Genomic DNA, 27,929 nt, shown 5'->3' on the forward strand with positions numbered 1-27,929 from the left:
TGTGTTAAAGTGTTTTTGGTCACTTAATGTTTTCTTTTGGTCATTTTGTGGGTTTTTTTGTTTGTCATTTTGTGTCTTTTTTGGTCATTCTTTGTCTTTTTTTGATCATTTTGTGGTCAATTTGTGTCTTTTTTTGTCATTTTGTGTCTTTTTTTTGGTCATTTTGTGTCTTTTTTTGGTCATTTTCTGTTTTCTTTGGTCATTTTCTGTCTTTTTTTGATCATTTTCTGTCTTTTTTTGATCATTTTGTGGACAATTTGTGTCTTTTTTGGTAATTTTGTTTCCTTTTTTGGTCATTTTCTGTCTTTTCTGGTCATTTTCTGTCTTTTTTGGTCATTTTTTGTCTTTTTTGGTCATTTTGTTTCCTTTTTGGGTGATCTGAACTGTGCCTGTGAGATTGTGTTCAGTGAGTGGGGGTCGCGGACAACATGCATGTTAAATTGGGGGTCGCGAATCAAAAAGGTTGAGAACTACTGCTTTAAGTGACCTGTTATTTAATTCATGTGATACAAAAAATGATAATCATCTGTGATTTAAATGTTTTGCTTGCTAAACATAGCAGAGTACGCTGCTTTGTGCTTTTCCTGCTCATACGACATCATCTGCTGGTTTCTAATTGATTGCGAGTGTATCTGTCAGATGAATCACATGACGTCAGTTGATTCGCTGTGCAATTTTGTTATATCATAATTTTAAATCTTTGGGCTTCAAATGATTCCTCGTTAAAAGGCCAAAGTCCAAGTGAAGCCGCAAGTCATTTGTCTTCACATCAACGTCTAAAACGTCAAGTCTTCTGATCCATGGCCTTAAATCTGACTCGAGTCCAAGTCATGTGAACTTGAGTCACAGCTCCTTTTTTTTAACACTTTTAAGTCTTGGCCCTGAGGGGAAGATTGAGAGCTACAGAGGAGGACTGATGGTAGGACATGTGAGCAGGCGTGGCAGCCGGGGAAGCAGGAGTGGAGCCTTTTCATGCACACAGACCTTAATGAATAAAGTGGAGGGGGAGAGGTACAGGCTGGTAGGGCATATGATAAGGGAGGAACTGATGGATTGGAGGCTGGGGGTTGAGGGTTCAGCTCAGAGCCGCCACGGTGTCTCTTTCAACTGCCTGTCCAGGATGTGAGCAGGCAGGTGATTGGTCCGACAGGAAGTACTGGCATCTGGGAACCGTGGAGGGAAAGAGGGCATGTGACCTCCACTCACCACCAGCTTTCCCAAATCTTGTTAGCACAGCTAGCTGGCTCGGGGTCATTTCCCAGTTTCCCAAGGCTCCGAGAGAGATTAGTTCTCCAGTGGGGCCGTCATCCAAGAGGACGGGTGACAGATTCACAGGCTGATCTGGCCTATTAGGCTCGGATAAAGAGCCAAAGCTCAGACCCCCGAGCACACCGACGCACATCACCTCTGATGAAATCAACCTGCATCACTGAATGCAGCCCATAACCAATACTAAATCCATGAGTGAGGTGGAATTGGTCCATTCAGTCTTTAACCCATAAGAAGCCACGGTGACACCCATGTAACAAACACTTTAAATATTCTAGAACAGGGGTCTCAAACTCAAATTACCTGGGGGCCGCTGGAGGCAGTATCAAAATGACCAAAAAATCTAAATTACTTTAAAAAGACACAAAGAAGACAGACAAAATGACCAAAAAAGACACAAAATTACTAAAAAAAAGAACACAAAATGACAGAAAAAAACTAAATTACTTAAAAAAGACACAAAATGACCAAAAAAGGACACAAAATGACAGAAAAAAACTAAATTACTTTAAAAAGACACAAAAAAGACGGACAAAATGACTTAAAAAGACACAAAATGACCAAAAAAGACACAAAATTACAAAAAAAGGACACAAAATGACAGAAAAAAACTAAATTACTTAAAAAAGACACAAAATGACCAAAAAAGGACACAAAATGACAGAAAAAAACTAAATTACTTAATAAAGACACAAAAAAACCACAAAATTACTAAAAAAAGACACAGAATGCCCACAGAAAAACCCCACATCATAAATATGTTCTGCATGGTTCACTTGGTCTGTGATATATCCCCCATAACTTTCCTTTATGGATAACTGGGTCTGGGTTCTTATGGGTTAATTTATTCACAGAAAAATGCAGTTATTCTTACTCCTTCTGAAAAGAACACCAAGAAAAACAGATGGCATATTTAATTTATTTAATAACTTTTGTGCAGGTTACATCATACTGCAAGAACATAAATAAACTGTAACCATGTTAGTTGAATTCCAATTTTGTCACATTTTAGCAGGAGACGCAACTGGTGGAATTTTTTTGTCTATACAGTCATGTAAAAAATTATTAGACCCTTGTTTTCTTCAATTTCTTGTTCATTTTAATGCCTGGTACAACTAAAGGTACATCTGTTTGGACAAATACAATGATAACAACTAAACTAGCTCATAAGAGTTTAATTTAAGAGCTGATATCTAGACATTTTCCATGGTTTTCTTGATAATAACCAAAATCATTATCAAGAAAACCATGGGAAATGGTGAGATATCAGCTCTGAAATTGTTGTTATCATTATATTTGTCTAAACAAATGTACTTTTAGTTGTACTAGGCGTTAAAATGAACAAGAAATCAAGGAGAAAACAAGGGTGGTCTAATATTTTTTTCCATGACTGTAGATATCACAATACCAGTTAACTTTGTATAGAGGCTAGGCCTTGAGGTTAGGAATCGGGCTTGTAACTGGAGGGTTGCCAGTTCAAATCCCAGGACTGAAGTTCCCTTGAGCAAGGCACCAAACCATCAGGGTTGTTTCAGGCTAAGCCAAAATGGATCACTTTGACCCTCAATGACTGCCGTACATGGTCCACCATCATGATATTATCTGGCTTTTGATCTGTACGGACGAGCTCTACACTGCAAAAAAATAAAAGTTGGGTGAACTCAAAATTTCAAGGCAACAAACATTGATAACATTTTAAGTTGGACAATTAAACTAAATATTTTAAGTTTTGTTTTTGAGTTTGCTCAACTCTGAATTCAGACTTTACAATTACAATTTTACATTGTAATAACTTTTAATCCTTACTTCTGCTAACTTCTGCAATGTGCTGAATTGGCACGATTGTAACGCCGCTATGAAATGTCAGCTAATGTTGTGACCACAATTTTGAGTTAGCATTGATACGCTAATGGCTACTCTTGTAGCTGTAACAAGCAGCGCCGCTAGCATCAGTTAGCCGCTAGCATCAGTTAGCCACTAGCATCAGTTAGCTGCTAGCTATCGCTAATGAATTTCACCACTTTCCCGCATTTCCCAACAAAGAAATAAGAGTTATCAGAACTATTGTCCCTTGTTTTGAACCCCAACTTAAAGATATAAGTAACAACAACTCACCAACTTGTTTTTGAGCAGACAACTGGCTTCCTTTGTTGTGCTAACTTACATTATTGCCCTAAATGTCAATAATTTATATTTCCAAGTTTTACCAACTTAAATCACTGTTTTAGGCAAAAATATACAAGTTGGCTTTTTTGCAGTGTATGCTCTTGAAAAAGTCCAACTGAAACATGAACATCAGAAACAATCAGCTGTTGCAATTCAGGGACATTACAGGATTAAACATACTTCAATAATGTGTCCTTATTCTTTATTGAAGTGTGTTACTGTGTCAATATCCTGAGCTTGCAATTTAAAGGACCAGTTCATCCAAAATCAATAATAGATATTTTTCCTCTTACTTAAAGTGCTATTTATCGATCTATGTTACATCAAAACAATTTAGATTAAAAAATAGCACTATGGTAAGAGTAATATGCAGTATTGGTCTGTACCCAGGAGAAAATAAGGATACACTTACGTACACCTGATTGAAGTATACTTAGTATACTATTATGTGCACTTGATACATTTTTGAAAAGTGTGCTATTTTTGTTTGACTTATTGATATCCACTGGGTTGACCCAGAAAGATCTTCATATCACTTTTAACACGACACAAGTCTCACATGAATGCTTTCATTTTAATTGCTGTTAGAAATGACAACTCAATAACCAGACAGATGACTTTGATTATGCTTTTTAATTGATGAGATATATTTGAACAAGTCTGTCAATGCTACTCAGTTGACCATGAGATCATGAAGCCGGCCAGAGTTCATTCATTATATAAAATATAAAAACAATGAAAAGACAGTGATTTTAAACAGACATGGGCAGGACTTAGAAAACAGTGACATAGGAGAAGACAACTTGATCACCCAGTGGTCCTCATATGTTGGAAATGTCTGCATGTGTGTGTGCATGTTTCTGTCCGTCCGTGTGTATGCCAACTGCTTTATTTTTCTTAAAGTGCAGACAGTATGTAGTGTGTGTTTGGACTTCTGAGTGTGTGTTAGGGTACGAACAAATTCAATAAATAGAAAAGTCAGACACATCTCATTCATAACGAAACAGTTTGGTCGAAGAAGAAGAGAGGGGGGGAAATGTAGACAACATGTCTGTTTCAAATATGGGCCAGGTGTGTTTTACTGTGTGTTTTACATCATGTGTGTGACACTGTCTAATACTGTTCATCAGTCCACAAACACACACAAACACCAACGGACAGCCTTGAACAGACAAGAGGCACAAAAACTGTATCCAGAAGACGCCTGGAGCCGCAGCGTGTTCACGTCCGGCAGGTTTGAGTTTGAAAGTCAGACGTGTGTTTAAACCGTTCCTTAGACTCCGTGAAGCTCCTCCTCCAACGTTGCTAGGCAACACAAGTTGTCCATTTAACAGAGTCTCAGTTTTGGAGGTGAGCGCAGCGCTCCAGGTCAGAGCGGCGGTCCAGTTCAGACTGCGGGGTTTTTCCCCGTCGTGGTTCCCTGCTGCTGCTGCTGCTGCTGCTGGAGGTACGTGGGCCGCTTGATGCGGGGTTTTCTGCGCTTGGGTTTGCTCTTGGCCTTCGTGAGCTGGACCACGAAAAAGGACAGGACCACCATCGCTCCCAGGAAGGCGAACACCGGGATGGTCTGGCCCACCTCCTGGTTGTATCGGCCGGGCATTATCCCTGAAGAGACAAGGGCACATCTTTACATTTACATTTAGTCATTTAGCAGACGCTTTTATCCAAAGCGACTTACAGGAAGAGTAAAAGCAAACAATCAAGGTATACTGCAATAAGAGCTATTAGTGCAGCAATATTTTACTTTAACAGCCTTATTCTCATACACCAGGGGTGTCAAACTCAAATACACAGTGGGCCAAAATTTAAAACTTGGATAAAGTCGCGGGCCAACATTGATATTTATTGAAAACATTGACCTAAACAAGTTCAAACGAAATGGAACAAGCAAAGCTTGATATAACTTAATATTGCAAACATGCAAAATCGAATATATCAAATAAAACAAACAAAATAAATACAATTTAAATAAAAATCGTATGTCCCTTTATTTTATATGCGGCCTTCTTTAAATTTAAATTTAACAGTAATCTTTTTCCACAGGCTAAAAATAAATGTGAGAATAAAATAACAATAATAAACCAAATGACTAATAGTAATATCCTTCAATGAATGTGCAGCCATTCAAGCCTTGGACTAGCAAGAAAAGTGCATAAAGACAACTTTAATTGTTGCTCAGTTTGCTCCACACTGATCTACTGTGTTCAAGCCAAAACACCAGCAGAGCATTCTGGGATTTGTAGTATTATTTGCGCTGTATAATAATAATTTGGTATTGCCTTGCGGGCAAAATATAATTATACTGCGGGCCAAATTTGGCCCGCGGGCCAGAGTTTGACACCTCTGTCATACACATTCTCACAGTCACTTTTTTTATTTTGAACTCCCTGGTATACTGATATATACATACGCTACATAACTGCCATTTTTAAAGAAACATGTTCAGATTTGTCATTTTGTAACCATATCTTCATGCTGAAGGGAAATTAGATCATTCTGCTCTATGAATGATAAAGTGATCTTCTACAGGTGCATCTCAATAATTTAGAATATCATAGAAAGTTTATGAATGTCAGTAATTCGATTCAAAAAGTGGAAATAACACATTATATATGTCTATATATGTCTGTACTTATATATATAAGTCTATTCGTTCTCAAATGAGTACTTCCTGATTAGCAGAGTCGTAGCTTGTTGCTATTGCTAAAAATAGTTAAACTTGCACAGAATATCTACATCTACTAACTACAAACATTATTAAGCACAAATGAACAAGTTTTAACCATAAAATCTGATCAGATTTTGTACCTGGTCCACTTTTGTCTAGGAATAAGCTGTTGATTGACTTTAGCAAGATGCTGCCATCTGATTTTTACACTAATTGATGTATTGTGATTTTTCTAGAGTGTGTACTACTGAGGACAACAGGTCATAGTCAAGCAGAATGAAGTATAAGGTCCATAAAACCTAAAATTAAATGTCCACATATGAGGATGCAGGGTCACAGGAGGTTAAAGTAATAATTTGAAGTGTGAGTTACCTCCGGGGATGTCCCAGGCCCCGCTCTCCCCAGGAGACAGAGGTCTGACCTGGGGACGGTACGCCCTCACGTTGGGTAGAGCCACTTTATCCAGATCCACTGAGAGAAGCTTCTGGTGCTTCCACAGGTTACTGAGAGAAAGAACCAAGGACAGAGAGGGTGAGAGTCATTCTAATACGTATTGTGATAATATCAGGATAAATCAGGATTTAGAAGAGAATTGAAAAAAGAAATGAGGTTAAATTCAGTCGACTGATATCTGTAACGCAGAACGCCTTATTTTGTATTTTTTATGTGTGTTTAAACTTGTACAGAGACAGCTTCTTAATGAACTGATCTCTGAACGTGTCTGTGTATATTTATGAGTATGTATGTGTAGATGCTAGTACTATGTATATATATACAGTACAGGCCAAAAGTTTGGACACACCTTCTCATTCAATGCGTTTTCCTTTATTTTCATGACTATTGACATCGTAAATTCTCACTGAAGGCATCAAAACTATGAATGAACACATATGGAATTATGTACTTAACAAAAAAAGTGTGAAATAACTGAAAACATGTCTTGTATTTTAGATTCCTCAAAGTAACCACCCTTTGCTTACTAGAATATAAGACATGTTTTCAGTTATTTCACACTTTTTTGTTAAGTACATAATTCCACATGTGTTCATTAATAGTTTTGATGAATCTATAATGTAAATAGTCATGAAAATAAAGGAAACGCATTGAATGAGAAGGTGTGTCCAAACTTTTGGCCTGTACTGTACTTGTACTGTGTATGTATGATCAAATCAAATCAAATCAAATAGTCTTATTGTCATTATATAGTTCACTATACAACGAAATTGAAAGTGCCACTGCATAAGATGCATAGTTATGACAATCATAACACAAAACAACATGAGTAAAAACATTTAAAAAATACCGAGCTAAAAGGACAAAAACAAGAACAAGGACATGTGATGTAATAAATAAGTATAAAAATAAATAAATGGCTACTTAAAATGCTATAATTTATACATGAGGTAAATTGAGTGTTTTGCACATATCAATTGTATTAGTACATAATTCCATATGTGTTCATTCATAGTTTTGATGCCTTCAGTGAGAATCTACAATGTAAATAGTCATGAAAATAAAGAAAAACGTATTGAATGAGAAGGTGTGTCCAAACTTTTGGCCTGTACTGTATCTCTGTTGATTGGATGGAAAAATGAAAGTTGATGCCAAGAGTATGACTATGGCCTCTAGTTTCACCGCGCTGTGTATCAGCAGAAAGGCAGCGGCAGTGTGTGCACAGCCGTAATGGGAGAGAAAAGGAGGCTGATCAAAAAAAATGCACAAGTTGCACCTCTACCAGCGATCCAATATCGTCTGCAGCTGCAGAACTTTCGCGAGTGAAGTTTATGAATTTCTTGATAAGTTGATTTGATTTCCTTTAACCCTTCTAATGCACAACATGGGTCAAAAATGACTCATTCATCCAAATTTGATTTAAAATGAAATGACCTAATACTATAATAATAGTCATTTGTTTCAAATAGTTACTTTCCACACTCATATACACTACCGGTCAAAAGTTTTAGAACACCCCAATTTTTCCAGTTTTTTATTGAAATTCAAGCAGTTCAAGTCAAATGAACAGCTTGAAAGGGTACAAAGGTAAGTGGTGAACTGCCAGAGGTAAATAAAAAAAGGTAAGCTTAACCAAAACTGAAAAATAATGTACATTTCAGAATTATACAAGTAGGCCTTTTTCAGGGAACAAGAAATGGGTTAACAACTTAACTCTATGGAGTCTTGGGCTATTTTGTCCATTTTTTAATTCTTTTCATGTCTTTGTAAGTCATTTTGTGTCTTTTTGTGTCTTTTTTTGGTCATTTTGTGTCTTTTGGTTTTCTTTTTTGTCATTTTGTGTCTTTTTGGTCATTTTGTTTCTTTTTTTGTCATTTTGTGTCTTTTTTTGGTCATTTTGTGTCTTTTTTTAGTCCTTTAGTCCAACATAAAATGTGATTTTGAATCTTTTTTTTACTTTCAAAACACTATCATGCTCAATAAAGAATTTTAAATGTGCATTAATTTCAGAGTACACTGAGACATTAAACTGCATCATTTTCAATTAAATTCTGGAAAAAGTTGGTGTGTTTTAAAACTTTTGACCAGTAGTGTATATAATATATTTAACATGTTTATGTATCATTTTGTCACACATACAATGTACCTGTAAGATATTCACAGCGCTTCACTTTTTCCACCTTTTTTTTATGTTTCAGCCTTATTCCAAAATTGATTAAATTCATTTTTCCTTAAAATTATACACACAATACCCCCATATTGACATTTTTGACCCATGTTGTGCATTAGAAGCGTAGTGATAATAAAAGGGTTTTTATGCAAAAAGTAAGAAATGAAAGCAAAAAATTAGGATGTATGATGATCAAAAACAAGTTGATTGAGGAAAACCTGGAATACTGAATGATGAAATTAATTTATTGCAAAGATATAGAAAATTAAAACCTCAGTCGGGTCACTTTAGACCCATGTTGTGCATCAAAGGGTTAAGGCTGATTCATTGTTGTCAGGTTGGTGTGGGGGACACGTCTCTTCCTCTGCTCAGCGCTGTGACTAAAAGAAAACTAACTAAAATGTCGACTACAGCAGGGTGCACAAATATAATTACTCAGTATAATCTCTTTAAGACGTGTTGTGAAAAATGAAACACCTGGGGAGCTAGCGGAGGAATCTGCCGTGGTCCAACTGAGCACCACGTTCATATTTCATCCTCAGAAATTAAGAAAAAAGCATCAAAACGGTCGACATGATGTTTGATTGACAATCGTTGTCGTGCAAATGATAATTTAGGTCACAAAATGACCAAAAAAGACACAAAATGACCAAAAAAGACACAAAATCATCCAAAAAATTACCAAAAAAGACACAAAATGACCAAAAAAAGAAATTAAGTGACCAAAAAGACTAAAACACATTAACACATGAACACTTTAACACAGTGGAGACAGAGCTGACTTCCAAAATGATTTGGTGACCCGCAGAAATCATCTCGCGACCACAACTGGGGTCCCGACCCCAAGGTTGAGAACAGCTGCACTAAACAACGAAATTGAAAGTGCCACTGCATAAGGTGCATAGTTATGACAATCATAACACAAAACAAGTAAAAACATTTAAAAAATACCGAGCTAAAAGGACAAAAACAAGAACAAGGACATGTGATGTAATAAATAAGTATAAAAATAAATAAATGGCTACTTAAAATGCTATAATTTATACATGAGGTAAATTGAGTGTTTTGCACATGTCAATTGAAATTGATTGAGGAAAACCTGGAATACTGAATGATGGAATTAATTTATTGCAAAGATATAGAAAATTAAAAACTCAGTCAGGTCACTTTAGACCCATGTTGTGCATCAAAGGGTTAAGGCTGATTCATTGTTGTCAGGGTGCTGCTGGGGGACACGTCTCTTCCTCTGCTCAGCGCTGTGACTAAAAGAAAACTAACTAAAATGTCGACTACAGCAGGGTGCACAAATATAATTACTCAGTATAATCTATCTAAGACGTGTTGTGAAAAATGAAACACCTGGGGAGCTAGCGGAGAAATCTGCCGTGGTCCAACTGAGCACCACGTACATATTTCACCTCAGAAATTAAGAAAAAAAAGCATCAAAACAGTCGACATGATGTTTGATTGACAATCGTTGTCGTGCAAATGATAATTTAGCATCATAAATGTAGAGTTTGTTTGATTTACGACTTTGCCGTCTAGTTTGATTTGATCCAAGCCCCAACGTTTGTCATTGTGACATGTTGTGGAAAGTTAAAAGTAGCTTTAATCAGCATCCTGAGCTGATGGCGTCATGGTGCTAAATCCAATTTGAATTGCATTAGTAATAAGCAATATGGCAGCACCATTAACATAATGTGTTAATCTTTAAAAGGACTAATGGAGTCTTTGGTGTCTGACAGGTTGTGGACCGACTGAGCCGAGGCCAGACGGCAACATGAAGGATGTTTCATTTCTTTGACGCGTCGGACGCATGTTGTGTTTGTTATCATGTTGTTGTTTGGTGACGAGACGAGTCACGGCAGCTACCGACGTATTTTTAATATCCATTTTAAGGCTGCGGCACAGCTGGAGTGCTGGTTTAGTGTTGCTTTTCACAGAATGTTCCTGTCCATCAATAAGGACCAAGGTTATTAAAGTTAACGAAAACTAACAAAAGCTAGAGTTGAAACAACATTTTCGTTAACTGAAATAAAAATAGAAACTTTTTTAAAGCGATAACTAACTGAATCTGTATTTTGTGGTTACAAAACTAACTAAAGTTATGGTGGAAATGTCCTTCGTTTTCGTCTTTGTCAACTTTTTTCATACATAAACCTTTTGGAAATTGAAATCTATTTCATCTTTCTGGTTTTATGACTTAATAACCTTATTGGGGCTGAGATGGATCAGACAAAGGAAATAAAGGAAACATTTATTGTGACCTTACTAAATCTCGCAACCAACAAATACCCCATTACAAAAAAACTAAAACTAACACTAAAACTAATAAAAACTAAACTAAAACTAAGCATTTCCCAAAAAATAAAAATCGAATTAAAACTGCAAACACACTCTAAAAACTCATTAAAACTAGCTGAATTTGAAAAGAAAAATTGACAACGAAATTAAAACTAAAATGAATGAAAAATCCAAAACTATTATAACCTTGATGTGGACACCTATGTACTTTATGTGCTATATATATATATATATATATATGCAAAATACCAACTGGAACATTTAAAAGTGATATTGATTTAATATTTATGTCGGCCTTAAAAAATGACACAAATAATGCTTAATTTCACCTTAAAAGTTGGTATTTTGCATATATATATATATATATATATATATATATATATATATATATATATATACACACACACACATAAAAAAGACACAGAGCCTCCACTATATCCTTGCTCTGACCCTAGAATATAGATCTAGAAACTTAATTTCCTCATCTTTGATTGCCTACTTACAAAAAAACTTGTAAGTAGGCAACTGAGGAAGATGGGCAATTTGGCGGCCATTTTGATATGCAAATGAGAAGGTCAAAAACTCAAAATTTCGCTTGGGAACCTTTTTTTTTTTGATTCAGCACCTTTGAAATAAGTAAAGTAGGCCAGTTCCTGAGTTGTACCCATAAATGCTCCTCACTTTCACTTTTTGGACAATTCCGTCTAGACTATAAGAGCTGCAGTATGTACAAATAGTACGTACTGGGGAACAGTTGCTGAGTCAGGTGCTAGTGGTAAAATGACCCAACCCTAAAATACAAATATATTAAAAAGAGAATGTTGTGCATTAAAACCTTTTTAAACTATGAACTTATTCATGTTTCATCCGTCCTACCTTGGTGCCGTCTCATTGAGCGGCTGTGGCTTTGCCCAGGACAGGTGGGGGCAGGCTGGTAGTGGGCGGGGCTTAGGGTCTCCCAGGTGAGCCTCGAGAACTTTGGAGTAGCGGTAAAGATGGTTACCTGGAGGAATGCAAAGAATATATCTGTTAGAGCTGAAACAATATCAGATTTTCACAAAATGATTATTGCACACAAAAAATAACAATGTTATCTGGAGAGATGATGATGATGATAATTAGGTTCCACAGGAGATGGATTATTATTATATTACTTACACTACTGGTCAAAAGTTTTAGAACACACCAACTTTTCTAGAATTTAATTGAAAATGATGCAGTTTAATGTCTCAGTGTACTCTGAAATGAATGCACATTTGGAACATTTAAAATTCTTGATTGTTTTTAAAGTAAAAAAAAGATTCAAAATCACATTTTATGTTGGACTAAAGGACTAAAAAAAGACACAAAATGACCAAAAAAAGACACCAAAAGACACAAAATGACTTAAAAAAGACACAAAATGACTTAAAAAAGACACAAAATGACCAAAAAAAGACACAAAATGACAAAAAAAGACACCAAAAGACACAAAATGACTTAAAAAAGACAAAATGACAAAAAAAGACACCAAAAGACACAAAATGACTTAAAAAAGACACAAAATGACATAAAAAAGACACAAAATGACCAAAAAGAGACACAAAATGACAAAAAAAGACACCAAAAGACACAAAATGACTTAAAAAAGACACAAAATGACAAAAAAGACACAAAATGACAAAAAAAGACACCAAAAGACACAAAATGACTTAAAAAAGACACAAAATGACAAAAAAGACACCAAAAGACACAAAATGACTTAAAAAAGACACAAAATGACCAAAAAAAGACACAAAATGACAAAAAAAAGACACCAAAAGACACAAAATGACTTGACATGAAAAGAATTATAAAATGGACAAAATAGCCCAAGACTCCATAGAGTTAAGTTGTTAACCCATTTCTTGTTCCCTGAAAAAGGCCTACTTGTATAATTCTGAAATGTACATTATTTTTCAGTTTTGGTTAAGCTTACCTTTTTTTATTTACCTCTGGCAGTTCACCACTTACCTTTGTACCCTTTCAAGCTGTTCATTTGACTTGAACTGCTTGAATTTCAATAAAAAACTGGAAAAATTGGGGTGTTCTAAAACTTTTGACCGGTAGTGTACATGACTTTATAAAATATATTATGAACATGACATCAATACCTTATATTATAATATCACAGTTATCGTCAATATACGCATAAGAAGACGCCCCTAAATCTGAATGATTGTAATGGCAGTCATCTTAAAAATACAACCACTGGAAAAGTGAAACTTACAATATTTAAGATTAAATAAACATTGGCATGTCTGTTAATGCAGTAGTTCTCAACCTTTTTGAGTCGCGACCCCCAATTTAACATGCATATTGTCCGCGACCCCCGCTCACTGAACACAATCTCACACGCACAGTTCAGATCACCCACAAAAGACACAAAATGACCAAAAAAGGAAACAAAACTACCAGAAAAGACACAAAATGACCAAAAAAAGAAACAAAATTACCAAAATGACAGAAAATGACAAAAAAAAGACAGAAAATGACCAAAAAAGGAAACAAAACTACCAGAAAAGACAGAAAATGACCAAAAAATACACAAAATGACCAAAAAAAGAAACAAAATTACCAAAAAGACAGAAAATGACCAAAAAAAAAAGGAAACAAAATGACTAAAAAAGACACAAATTGACCACAAAATGATCAAAAAAATACACAATATGAAAAAAAAAAAAGACATTAAATGACCAAAAAGACTAAAACACATTGACACATGAACACATTAACACAGTGGAGACAGAGCTGACTTCCAAAATGATTTGGCGACCCCCAGGAATCATCTCGCGACCCCAATTGGGGTCTGGACCCCAAGGTTGAGAATAGCTGTGTTAATGTTTGGGGAAATTCCCTTCCTCACCTTCCAGTCTCTGTGGCAGTGGGCGCTCGGTGCCTGTGGGCGGAGCTACCCTGCTGTGGGAGTGGCTGAGGCTGGGCGGGGTCATACTGTAGGAGGTGTACTGAAGGAGAGCGTCGAGGAGCCAGAAGCAGTCTGACGGATCAAACACAACAATTATTAATCAACAAAACTAATCCAATCAATCAATCCAATCCCCTTTATTTGTATAGCACATTTAAACAACACAAACGTCTCCAAAGTGCTGTACATAAAATCAACAATAAAACAAACAATTCGATATACCAATCAGCAATAAATAATAAGTGTATAAATCTAAAATGATGCCACAAATAAAACAATACAATCAAACAGATAAACATAGTAAAATTAAAAAACTAACTAAAGTTATGGTGAAAATGTCCTTCGTTTTTGTCTTTGTCAACTTTTTTCATACGTAAACCTTTTTGGTTGATATGAAATCTATTTCATCTTTCTGGTTTTATGACCTAGTAAACTTATTGGGGCTGAGATGGATAAGAAAAAGGGAATAAAGGCAACATTTATTATGACCTTACTAAATCTCGCACCCAACAAATACTCCATTACAAAAAAACTAAAACTAACACTAAAACTAATAGAAACTAAACTAAAACTAAACTCAATCTAAAAATGAATTAAAACTAACTGAAATTGAAAACAAAAATTACTAAACTAAAACTAAGCATTTCCCAAAAAATAAAAAACGACAACAATTATTAATCTACCGGCTCAGCTGTTCCCTTTGTTGTGAGTAAAAACTGAAAAAGCACAGATACATCAGACACCAGGGTGGGAATTTCACACTCTGGCCTTGATGCCCTGTGAAAAAATGTTCAATTTACGGCCAAGGTGGCCTTTGTGCCCCTGTCAAAGTTCCAGTAAACACAACGCTAACCCGACCCACTCCCCGTCCTTCCAGACCTGTACGCATCAACACATGGCTCATTAGAATATTCTAATGAGCCATGTGTTGATGCGTAGCACAGGTAAGCTAGCGGGACAAGCTGTTTTGATATGTTGTGACTGAAGTATGTGGTAGTATTTGACAGAACTTAACATTTACGTTTTTATAGAAAGTACTATTGATAGGTAATTACCATTGTATTTGCCTATTTAAAGTCGACTCGTTAACGTTACATTTTTGAGTCATGAAAACTAGCATAGCTAGCTAGGTGGGATAGCGCTAACGTCTTCCCTACCTCAGGGACAAGGGCTCCACATTTAGCTGATGTAGATTTCACCTCAGCAGGTTCCTTTTTTATGGCAGGAGGAGGCATTTCTCTTTCCTTACTCTTAGATGAACTCAGGCAGGAGATTCATTTTGCCATCTTTTCAAAATATATGCATTTGAGAATGTTAAGGTATTAATCTGAAAGGTAAAACCGGCGTAATTTAACCAAATGGCCTTTATGCCCTGTCATGTGGCCTTTGTGCCCTTAAAATAAGTGTGAACAGGAAGGCCAAATGGCCTTGCCCCTAAAATGACGAAATTCCAAGCCTGTCAGACACACACACACACACTGAGGTGAGGTTACCTTTCTGTCTGTGACTGTCGTCTATACAGTTGGAATCACCGTACAGAGCGATGCGACCTCCCCCGTCAGACGGTGTTTGGTACAGTCCCAGGATGGGAACCCCCTCCACCACTGTTGTCTCCTGCTTTAACACCTCCAGACCTGTGAAAACAACACACACACACACACACACACACACACACACACACACACACACACACACACAGAGACACACACAGAGACGGACAGACACAGACAAACACAGACAGACACACACACACACACACACACAGACAGACAGACACACACACACAGACACAGACAGAGACACACACACACACACACACACACAGACACACACACACACACACACACAGACACAGACACAGACACACACAGACACACACACACAGACACAGACACAGACACACACACAGATACACACAGACACAGACACAGACACACACACACACACAGACACAGACACACAGACAGACAGACACACAGACACACACGTTATATCTGAACTATAGACACACAGATGAAAAACTTGCCTGTCAGCCTGAATGGCTGCTAGCCAGCACTGTGTTACACTAAACTGAGCTCAATACTTTAACGGGTGCTGGTACCTTGGTCCTTTAAATTCTTGGCAATCACTATTCCATCTTCTGGGAAACGGGCGATGGCACAGCCTGAGGCGTAGTACACTGGGAGAGAAAGAGAGAATATGCTCATTTTCTAAAAAAAAGTGAGAATAAAACAGAACTAAAGGTGACTAGGGGAATAATCAGAAAATGAAGAGTGTGTGTGTGTGTGTGTGTGTGTGTGTGTGTGTGTGTCTTACTGTCATGATCAGCCAAGGTGAAGTCTCCCTCGTACAGCCCATCACTGAAAGCCATCCCCCACACTGAGATCAGGTCGTTCAGAGCTGGAACGTTAGCGCCCCCTGTGTCCGGCATCCACCACTGCCTGCAGATTGCATCAAGAAAAACCATCTGAACAACAATTCACATAGGCAGGACAAATAGACATCTACATAAATTAGAGCTAAACATAACTTTTAATTTAATATCTGCCACAAACAGAAAAGGGTCACATAATTTGCATCTAAATTCATAGCACCAACATTTTTATACTGTATATTCATATTTATTCTGCACTGGAATTCTACTCCTTAATACATACTCCTTCTTTAGACACTTTATTTGTATTTTACATTACATTTTATTGTATTTTATTGTATTTTTATATTTTATTGCTTGAAGTATGCCTAGGTTGTTCTTTTTATTTAATTATTTAATTGTGTTGTTATTGTCTCTGTGTGTAATGCTGCTGCTGCTACACTGTAATTTCCCAGCTTGGGATAAATAAAGTACATCCATCCATCCATCTATCTATCTATCCATCTATCTATCCATCTATCCATCTATCTATCCATCTATCCATCTATCTATCCATCCATCTATCTATCCATCCATCCATCTATCCATCTATCCATCTATCTATCCATCTATCTATCCATCCATCCATCTATCCATCCATCCATCTATCCATCCATCTATCCATCCATCCATCTATCCATCCATCCATCTATCCATCTATCCATCTATCTATCCATCTATCTATCTATCCATCTATCTATCCATCTATCCATCCATCCATCTATCCATCCATCCATCCATCTATCCATCTATCCATCTATCCATCCATCTATCCATCTATCTATCTATCTAAATAAATCAACATTATTTAATCAACAAGTCCAACTCAACCTGGCATCAAATAACTCCATGTTAATTAATAACAACTAAAACTTGACAATAGCAGTAAATGTATGCAGAGTTCCTAATTCAGCTGTCTGCATCAGGGTTTATTTGTCCAGTTAAAGCCGCAGTGAATGAACAAGACTGAAATGAACCAGCGCCATTCAATTAAAGCTGAATTACTCAGCATAATATTTTCAAGCCGTAAAGACTATATTTAACTGTGTTTAAGACGTTTAATCCTGTGGATACAGTGCAACAGCCTGGGTAGGATATGAATGGAGCAGCAAAGAGTCATGAGTAATTTTTAGCTCTGCATGAGGAGCTCTGAATGTGAAAAGTCGTGATAAATTACATCTATTACGGAGCGAGGAGACGTCAAGGCCAGCGCTGAGGAGAGAGAGTCGGACAGAAACTGTGATACGGCAGGCTGTTAAATACACAACACACTTCATCTTGCTTTCATTAGAACGTGATAAAGCTGCTTCGGAGGGAAGAGCTGTTTTATCATTGAACTGTTTCATAATTAAGGGAAAGGAAACATAGATCACAAAAATACAGGGAGCTTCCCACATAAGAGCAATTACAGTCAGGGAACCTGGTTCCCAACAACACAAAAAGTACATTTGCTTTTTATGAAATCATCTATCTGTTAAAGCAAGAGGCGTCTGTGTGTGTGTGTGTCTAGGGCAGTAGTTTTCAACCTTTTTGAGTCGCGACCCCCAATTTAACATGCATGTTGTCCGCGACCCCCGCTCACTGAACAGAATCTCACACGCACAGTTCAGATCATACAAAAAAGAAACAAAATGATCAAAAGAGACACAAAATGACAAGAAAAGACACAAAATGACTGAAAAGACAAAAAATGACCAAAAAAAGACAGAAAATGACCAAAAAAGACACAAAATGACAAAAAAAAGACACAAAATGACCAAAAAAAGACACAAAATGACAAAAAAAAGACACAAAATGACCAAAAAAAAGACACAAAATGACAAAAAACAGACACAAAATGACAAAAAAAGACACAAAATGACCAAAAAAAGACACAAAATGACCAAAAACAGACACAAAATGACAAAAACAGACACAAAATGACCAAAAAAAAGACATTAAATGACCAAAAAGACTAAAACACATGAACACTTTAACACAGTGGAGACAGAGCTGACTTCCAAAATGATTTGGCGACCCCCAGAAATCATCTCGCGACCCCAATTGGGGTCCCAACCCCAAGGTTGAGAATAGCTGATCTAGGGCATCTCTCTGTCCGTTAGTCAGACTGACCTCAGATTTCGTATGTGTCTTGTGCATGGCACGAAGGTGTGCATCCTCGATTTTCGAAGATTTTTAAATTCATTTTTCTAAATATCATTATTTACGTAGGACGTGTTGCGGCATTGCACTGTTTCTGATCTGACGCCTTTTAGGGGAGCTCCGCCCCATTGTGTGATAGGCCTACACCTGGTCAGTAACACAATTCACTCTTGGATTCATTACTTGGATTTACACCCTGACTCATCTCATCTCTTTCAGAGTTTTAAAGTGCGCTACAAGGTTCAATTTTCCAATAGTTTCCAGTGAATATCAATGTTCAATGTGTATGTGCTGGATGGTGTGTGAATACCAGTGGTGGGAGAAGTATTCAGATCTCTTACTTAAGTAAAAGTACTAATACCACACTGTGAAATTACTCCACTACAAGTAAAAGTCCTGCATTCAAAACTTACTGAAGTAAAAGTACAAAATTATCAGCATCAAAATGTACTTAAAGTATCAAAAGTAAAACTACTCATTATGCAGAATGGACCCAGTCAGATTGTTTTATATATATCAAGTATATTATTGGATTAATATAATGATGTATTTATGTAAGCAGCATGTAATTTGATCAAGTTAGGGATCGTTTTAACTATTTAATATACTGTTACAAGGTTTAATTAAAAAACAACAAGTCAAATCACTTTAAATTTATTTTTTTATGTTAAATCTCGACCTGTAAAGTAACTAAAGCTGTCAGCTAAATGTAGTGGAGTAAAAAGTACAATATTTGCCTCTAAAATGTAGTGAAGTAGAAGTATAAAGTTACATAAAATGGAAATACTCAAGTAAAGTACAAGTACCTCAAAATTGTACTTAAGTAGAGTACTTGAGTAAATGTACTTTGTTACTTTCCACCACTGGTGAATACATACTTCCTACAGGCGCTGCACTAGTTTTTGTAAAGGCCCTGAACATTTGTTTCTCATCAGCTTGATGATTGAGAAATCATCACTGCAAGAACACATTCTTTGCTGCCAAAGCTACAATGGTTTTTGTTATTTCACATGATTTTCTTTCAATAATTTAGCTCTTCTCACTGGTTTCAATTGGCCGAGGCTCAGCTGGTTTCTGTCCACCAATGAGGATTTGAATCATTATCTGATGACAGTTGGTAGGTTGTTTGATTGATTTTAGTCAACTCTGATGGAGCCAAAACACTGTTATGATGAAGCACATTTGCTTAGATTCAGCTTGCTAATAAAGAGGAATTCTGCTCATGTTACACACCAGAGTCTCTTTACAGGTGAACAAAGGTTTATTACATCATTTGTGGCTCCAGGGGGCGCTGTGTGATTTTTGATAAATGCCCTCATGTCAGTTTTCTGGGTATGAAGCCTAGGAGTTTGAAAATAAAACAATCTGGGGTGTGGAGTTGAGCTTGAGGAATAGTTTGAGGCTTTTTGGACTGTTGGCATTAACAGCTGCATTGTGGGTAATGTAGTTGGGATATCTCTGGTTTTGCTGCATTAAACGTGATACGTTTTTTTAGTCTGTCCATTGTGAGACTGCAATGTTCTATCGATGAAGAATTCTTCAAAATATATCTAAAGAGGTTTTTAAGTCTTGCAGTCATGAATATTTGTAAGAAATAAATCAGGCGTTTCTAATTACTAGGCTGAGATTTGCCATATACATGTTTTCTAAAAGAAGTAAGAGAAGAATGGGTTGCTGCAAACAGCTTAAGTAAATTTTAATTGACAATATTTTTTAAAATTAGTTTTCTTATTATATACTAAAACAATGGCATTTCTTGCTATAGTAGATGTAGTTTCGATATCTCTCAGTACCTGGTGATGAAGAATATTTGAACTGCTAAAATTCTCTGACAACTTTGAAATCAGAAATAATTTCTCAACAACATTAAATATTCATGACCATTAATCATGAAGTTAAAATCAGTAAAATAGCTTCATCAGGGCGATACAACTTCAGACTTCAGTATAAAACATTGATACATTTTGATTGTTGTAAAAATGTATGTGGTGTCAAACCATAGACTGTATAAATAATAATATGTCAAGAAGAGAAAAGAGTAAAACACACATAAAGAAATGCCTCATGTAAAACAAAAACTTTTGCCAGAAAATGTTTTGTTGTACATTGTTTTTATTATTATAATTAATGTAGGACCTTTATCTCTCATAGCAACAACCTATTAAATATGCTAAAATATTTTTTTCTCCAATGTGCAATATCTGTAAAATGCAAAGTACTTTCAGGAAAACAAACCAACACACAAAAAATATATTAATAAAAAATGGCAAATGCATGTATATTTCTAATTAGGGCCTCGGGGCAATCGCACCGAGCACTACTGTTATACTGTGGATTTCTTCTTCTTCCTCTTCCGGACGCAATTTCGTCCCGCTACTAGTCCTACAACTTGAAGAGTTGCAGGACAAATTATATATCAAAACGTGTGGTTTGATCGGGATCGTGTGCTATTACTTTTCTCTACAGAATACGAAAAACTGCCCAAAATGTTGCATTAAAATGAATGGGACGGCCGACAAAAAAATGAGCAAAAAAGAACAATAATTGGAGATTTTTAAATGTCTACTTCTCCGGCATAATTTCACCTAGAGACTCCATTTAAACTTTAAACAGTAGACACAAGTCTTGTGTATCGGTGTATTAATCCACGTTTCGATAGGTCATATAGTTTTTTATCAATCCCTGTTCAATGACCATGATCATTTTTGGAGAAATTCTGAGATTATAATGGGTGTGTATTGCACGGAATGTTCGTGTCACAGTGTGTGACATCATCGCCAGAGTGTAGAGGGAGAGAAAAAACTGTCAAAAAATACATTTGAAAACTGTGCTCCAGGCCGCAAATTCCACTCTACAGAAATAATTTATACATAGAAACGTAGGAAAATTTGTCTTCTCACTCACAATCCTCTGGTAAAGCTGTCAGAGTTATAGTTTGGGCGTAAGACGCAAAGATGCGCCACCAACACGCACCAACAGCCTCATTGGCTCCCATATTAAAAGCGCAGGAAGATTTCAGAATAAGAGAAATGTAACAGTTTTTTTAGATCGCTCTAACAAAGCTATTTTTTCATTTTTCTTAAAAAACAAACATATGTAGACGTTCAGGAAGAACTCAGGACGCTCAAAGTGAAGTCGGATCAATGATAGGTATTATGGTTTTGCCAAAAATTCCAGTCTGTCTACCTCTGCTGTCACTGAGCCGGAACAGGTGTCAGTTAATTCTGTTGATTGCCTTTGATCTTTGATGTGATTACAGTTACAGATACACACACACATGCGCGTAACACATCCACATCTATGTGTCTGTAGCTTGAGCTGCTGTGACAACTAAATTTCCCCGCTGCAGGATAAATAAAGTCATATCTTATCTTATCTCTCATAGCAAGAGCCAAGACATTAGGTTTTAATGGCCTTTAACATCAGCCAGTGTTACTGCTATAATACCAATAATAAAGCGTCAGAGACAGGTGAATACCTGGTGTTTTCGTCGTAGAACTTGACCTTCCTCATGACCGACGTGTTGTACCAGTCGCTGAAGATAATGAGCGACAGGCCGTTGTCGATGTCTCTCCGCAGCTTGGTGATCTCCTCAGGGAAATACTCCTCCTCGCTGTCAACCATCAGCAAAGTGCCTGCAGAGACACAACAGCAAACAACCCATTAGCTTGTTATCTTCTGCTCAGCCAAACAGCGTTCGGAGAAAAACAAGTTTCATTAAGTGCCTGGAGCTGTGGTTGTGCTTTTAAAGCGGAAATCATCTCATTCTGTTGTGTGCTTGTAGTCTCTGTGCTCTTACCAGGCGGCAATCTCCGTGTCTGAGCATGGAGGCCACCAGGAAGTGCATAAAACCTGCAATTCACCGAAAATTCCAGTAGAGGGTGCTAAGTTTGGCTGCAAAAGAAATCTGCCCATTCATTTCAGTGCTAAATTTGAAAACTTCCCACTTGATTTATTACCTCTGAAAAAATGTTCAGGGACAACATTATGGTCTCAATCACTAGTAAAAAATCTTCTTCAAGACAATTTGATGTCAATAGTTCTAATAATGGCCCCATTTAGAAGAAAATAGAAGATAAAGAATCGTATGATTTGGGGCGTTTCTAGCTTTGATTGACAGGTCACTGACAAGGCGAGCCGTCACCAGGAGAGAAGCAGAGCAATGCGTATCCATGGAAACGTGTCAATAAAGTTATATATAACGTTATATAGATAGAAAAGAGGACGTTTACCGATTTGGTCTCATAACTTTGACCCTTTCACTGTATTTTCACTTAATGACAGTTTATTTGAACGTTTTGTTCAGTAAAAATGTCTTGTTCAGTGTTTGGTTGGACTAACAGACACTCCAAGGAGTCGCTGCTCAGTTTTCTGAGGTAAGAAAGATACATTTTGTTTATGTTTTTTTGCTAGCTAAAACTATCATCCCAGTTAATGCTCCAGCTAATGCTAACATGAATTAGCAGCAGCTTCTCTCAGTCAGGTTGAGGTGTAGAGAGGCTGTAGTCAGTGATCAGATCCCTCTCCTCCTCCACAGTCCAGATATGGTCTGCTCCGCGTATCGGAAACAAGATGGCGACGAGAATAACGCTGAACTCGAGGCTTCCAACGGGCCACAAACCAATGGGTGACGTCACGGTGACTACGTCCATTTTTTACATACAGTCTATGGCTCTTACCGTACTGGCTGGCATCGAAGCAGGTGATGGGCGCTCCCAGCACCTCCACAAAGTATCCCATACTCCTCAGGTGCTGGTACATGTCCCTGAAGTTTGTGTGGATATGGTCCCCATTCCTGGAAAGAAACATTTCAGATGATTGGAGGTTAAAAAAAAAAAGTAATCTGGCTAGAGAATTACAATAGAAAACTGATAATCAACTAAATCAGAGACACAAGAGTGGTGTGGTGAAAAAGGCTACAGGCCAAGGTTATTATAGTTAACGAAAACTAACGAAATAATAAAAACTAGATTTGAAAAAAACATGTACAAATAAAATGAGAGTTTTTAAAAAAACGATAACTAACTGAAACTGTATTGTGTGGTTAGAAAACTAACTAAAACTAACTAAATGATAGTGAAAATGTCCGTTTTCGTCTTTGTCAACTTTTTTCATACGTAAACCTTTTTGGTTGATATGAAACCTATTTAATTCATCTGGTTTTATGACTTAATAACCTTATTGGGGCTGAGATGGATAAGACAAAGGAAATACAGGCAAAATGTATTGTGACCTTACTGAATCTGGCACCCAACAAATACCTCATTACAAAAAACTAAAACTAACACTAAAACGAATAAAAACTAAACTAAAACCAAGCATTTTCCAAAAGTTAAAAACGAATTAAAACTAGTAAACTCACTCTTAAAACTAACTAAAACTGGCATTATTATACTTAATATAACCCAGTGAAAAATTAACAAATGTAAATTTTGGAAAACCTGACATCCTCCGAGTTGTATTATAATATTTAAATCTATTTTATTTGTAAACCTTATTTTTGTTTTGATATTTGATTTGACTCCACCTAGGTTTTTTTTGTTTTGTTTTGTTTTTTTTTGTTTTTTTTTATTTTATTGCTTTTATTTTTCTACTATCATTCTGCTCTTTCGTGTTGATTTTAAGCATGAATGAACATTCTTTATTTTTGTATGTGAACAAAAGAAAAAAAACCCAATAAAAAGAAGTTTGAAAAAAAAATACAACCAACTAAAACTAACTGAATTTGGAAACAAAAATTTACAACGAAATTAAAAACTAAAACTAATGAAAAATCCAAAACTATTATAACCTTGCTACAGACATGAAGTGAACATAGTTGTTTTTTGTTTGTTTGTTTGTTTGTCTGTCTGTTTTCGCCGTGTGGCTTTGTACTGGTGTATCGTTGTTTTCATTTTTGTTGTTGTGGTTATCCTTTATATTATTCTTTGTATGTTATTTGTGTGTACATTATGTCTAATTTGTAAATATGTTTCTGAGTCTCTGTTGTCTAGAATTGTGTTTTAGTGTTTTGTTTTCATATTGTGGCTCCTAATAAGTAATCCACTGTTCTTTTCTTTGTTTATTCGTTAATAAAAATTAAAAAAAAATTAAAAAAACTAGGCCTGCAAGCAGGACTGAACGGGACCGAGCAGAGTGGAGCCGTCGGGGAGGAGTAGGAGGAGTTTGTTAAAGTATTCAACGTGGAAATGGCGAAAATTCCATATAAAATCCAAGATGGCCGACTTCCTGTACATTTTAGGGTATGGCTTCTTGAGACTTTTTGGTGCGTCTTCCCATGATACACGTATGTACCAAATTTCGTGTCTCTACGACAAACCTGTGTGAGGGGCTGAATTCTAGGGGGCGCTAGTAGGTCATTTTGCCACGCCCATTTCTGAAAGCAATGAAATACGTAAATTTTCGCCACGATTGAATTTTGTGCCAAGTTTGGGGAGTTTTTGAATATGATAAAGGCCTCAAAAAGGCTATTCATTTGTCGTTATAATAATAATAATAATAAATGGACCAATTTCAATAGGGTCCTCGCACCGTTAGTGCTCGGCCCCTAATGAAGTGAACATCACACACGCACCAGTCCAGTGGGTCGTTCTTCATGCGCAGGTTGTCTCGGGGGAAGTAGCCCGGCGGGTAGCGCAGGTTGTGGTACTGGTCCCACAGCACCCTCTTACTGCGCGGGGGGGTCGGCACGATCTTCACCTTAATGGGCAGTTTGACTGTAGAGGTCAGCTCACCGCCAGCTTCAGACTGCAGAGGGTCAGAGGTCAAGCAGGAGAATGGGTCAAAACTGAACAGGAGTAGTCAAAAACACAGGTTAGATAATATATAACACTTATTCATAATTCTGAAGTTGCAGTCAGAGAGGGTGTTAAGGTAATTAAAATACAAGAGTTACAGTCTGACAGAAGTACGTCTCCCCAAACCAGTCAAGTTGCAGTTTATATTAGAGCCTTTGGCAATACTATCACAGTCAATTTTAAGGTATTTCAATTAGATATGATTTATTTCAAATTTTGTTTACATTTTTTTTTTTTTTTTTTTTTTGCAACAGCCTCTTCGTTTTAATGTGTGGGCGGAGAATCTTTCCATTAGGGAACATAAAATCAAAAAGGACTGTAGGAGAGACGTGGAGATGTTGAGTCAGAGACTAAAGGAGGGGCGAGGTGAGGAAGAAAGCTTCATTTTAACTTATTCCTTGTCTAATCTTCTTTTTTTTTTTTTGGCCCACCACCACCCCTCCACTTTTGGAGGACAACTTTATTTTTATTTACATAACAAGAAAAGGTCAAACAACTTAAACAGAAAGTAAGGTAAATAATTAAAAAAATAAAAATAAAGAGTAGATATTTAGAACAAAAGTTGTTGTTTACGTTGATTTCAGATAGTTAATAGGTATGAGGAGGGTTATTGTGTGGCCATACATATACGCTGATAAGCAAATCAGCAGACAGACAGACAGACAGACAGACAGACAGACAGACAGACCAATGGGGGGATTTTATGTAAATTTTGTTCACATTTTTAATAGAGCCTGACTGATATGCGTAATATACTTATTGTAAGTCGCTTTGGACAAAAGCGTCAGCTAAATGACATGTAATGTAATGTAATGTAATGTGGGATATTTGTGACTGTGATTTTAGAGGGGGAAATGTATGGTGGCATCTAAAATAAATAAATAAATAAATTGCAAATTAAACTAAAGCAACCCTGATTCCTGGTGGTTTGTGGCTCCAGTCAGAACTTTTAATATCCTACAATGACAAATAGTTAGCTAAAAGTAATGGATACATTGTTTCACTACATACTATGGACAGCAATACAAACTTGACAAAAGCAGCAAAACACTGACAAAGTGTAAAGACATTTGGAAGTGATAGGGATGTGGTCTAGAGAAAGTGAAAGGTGCTGAGAGGACAGACTCAGGTGTTGCTGCAGTCACTCACATCGTTCTCTGCAGGCGACGCCACGGTGACCATCACATGACCTTGAGCGATCCCTTCCCACGATGCCGCCTTCTTGGCCACAGAGATGGAGACGGCCAGGTAGCCGGCCCACGGCCACAGCACAGGTGAGTAAGAGACGGCCACGTCGATGTGGTCGCCGTTCTGAGGGAGGTAGGGCTGCCAGATGGGCTGAGCAGGAGAGAGAGAGCAGAGTTTATCCTGAGGCTAAAGCAGGCCAGTGAAGTCAACTTCACTTGTCCCCTTACACAACTTGAGGAAGTGATACTCAGTAAATCAAATGAGCATTTTACAAAAGGGAACTGAAAAAGATTATATTGATTTGTGTATTTTTTGCACCTTGTCGACAATCCTGCCAGTGACCCCCATGCCGTTGAGAATGGTGACGTTGACGATGGTGGGCATTCCTCCGTAGTAGATGGGCTGAGAGCAGTAAGGCCACATGTACGGACACTCGGTCAGGTCGATGTAGCTGGGAGAAAGACTGGCAGGAGACATGACGGGAAAGGATGCTGAATGACTCTGTTTTTGCTTTAAAAAAAACAGATTATGTGCTTTCTGTCTGAGACAAACCACCAAAGCTGAAGAAGAAAAGTTACACAGGAGGCCGTGACTTTTGTTGTAACCAGGAGGCCACCAGGAAGTGCATAAAGCCTGCAATTCACCGAAAATTCCAGTGGGGGGTGCTAAGTTTGGCTGCAAAGGAAATCTGCCCATTCATTTCAGTGCTAAATTTGAAAACTTCTCACTTGATTTATTACCTCGGAAAAAAAATTCAGGGACAACATTATGGTCTCAATCGCTAGTAAAAAATCTTCTTCAAGACAATTTGATGTCAATAGTTCTAATAATGGCCCCATTTAGAAGAAAATAGAAGATAAAGAATCGTATGATTTGGGGCGTTTCTAGCTTTGATTGACAGGTCACTGACAAGGCGAGCCGTCACCAGGTTTTACTTTCCTGTACTGAAAAATGAAAACGATCTATAAATAAAGAGTTTTAAAAAAAAAACCTGTCTTCATGTGTACACAGGCTGTCGTTGCTAATTTAGTGTATGTGTGCACTGAATCCTCTACCTGGCCTGAGGTCTGTAACTGTTGAGGATCTGGTAGGCTCGGATCAGGTCTAGCTTCCCGTGGCCCTGCTCAAACATGTTGACCCCTGGCAGCCTGCGGGCCGACGCGATGAGAGCCTGCTTCATGGAGGCCGGGTTCACCAACTCCCTGTTCAGGACGGTGCTGCAGGACAGAAGACAGGCTGGGTTAGTTTGGATCTGGTGTCGGATTGCAGACTTTTTTTTTTTTTCTTTTTTCAAACTTCTCTTTATTGGTTTTTTTTCTTTCGTTCACATACAAAAATAAAGAATGTACATGTTCATTTATGCTTAAAATCAACACGAAAGAACAGAATTATAGTAAAAAAATAAAAGCAATAAA

General features: G+C 37.1%; 1 protein-coding gene across 1 annotated transcript in view; it reads right to left on the reverse strand.

The window, feature by feature from the left end:
- Window positions 1–4,053: 4,053 nt before the first annotated feature.
- mbtps1 (membrane-bound transcription factor peptidase, site 1) overlaps window positions 4,054–27,929 on the reverse strand; it is a 56,046-nt gene continuing 32,170 nt past the window's right edge. The window contains exons 11-23 of the mRNA XM_059334382.1: window positions 27,570–27,731; window positions 26,833–26,977; window positions 26,476–26,664; window positions 25,104–25,276; window positions 23,209–23,324; window positions 22,008–22,164; window positions 16,291–16,415; window positions 16,076–16,153; window positions 15,468–15,608; window positions 13,915–14,046; window positions 11,907–12,033; window positions 6,476–6,606; window positions 4,054–5,040 (exon numbers count right to left, since the gene is read on the reverse strand). Of these exons, the coding sequence (XP_059190365.1) occupies window positions 4,823–5,040; window positions 6,476–6,606; window positions 11,907–12,033; window positions 13,915–14,046; window positions 15,468–15,608; window positions 16,076–16,153; window positions 16,291–16,415; window positions 22,008–22,164; window positions 23,209–23,324; window positions 25,104–25,276; window positions 26,476–26,664; window positions 26,833–26,977; window positions 27,570–27,731 (1,894 nt within the window). The 3' untranslated portion in view covers window positions 4,054–4,822. The remainder of the gene's footprint in view (window positions 5,041–6,475; window positions 6,607–11,906; window positions 12,034–13,914; window positions 14,047–15,467; window positions 15,609–16,075; window positions 16,154–16,290; window positions 16,416–22,007; window positions 22,165–23,208; window positions 23,325–25,103; window positions 25,277–26,475; window positions 26,665–26,832; window positions 26,978–27,569; window positions 27,732–27,929) is intronic.

The sequence above is a fragment of the Centropristis striata genome, chromosome 6 (assembly GCF_030273125.1).
Source record: "Centropristis striata isolate RG_2023a ecotype Rhode Island chromosome 6, C.striata_1.0, whole genome shotgun sequence".
Classification (NCBI taxonomy): domain Eukaryota; kingdom Metazoa; phylum Chordata; class Actinopteri; order Perciformes; family Serranidae; genus Centropristis; species Centropristis striata.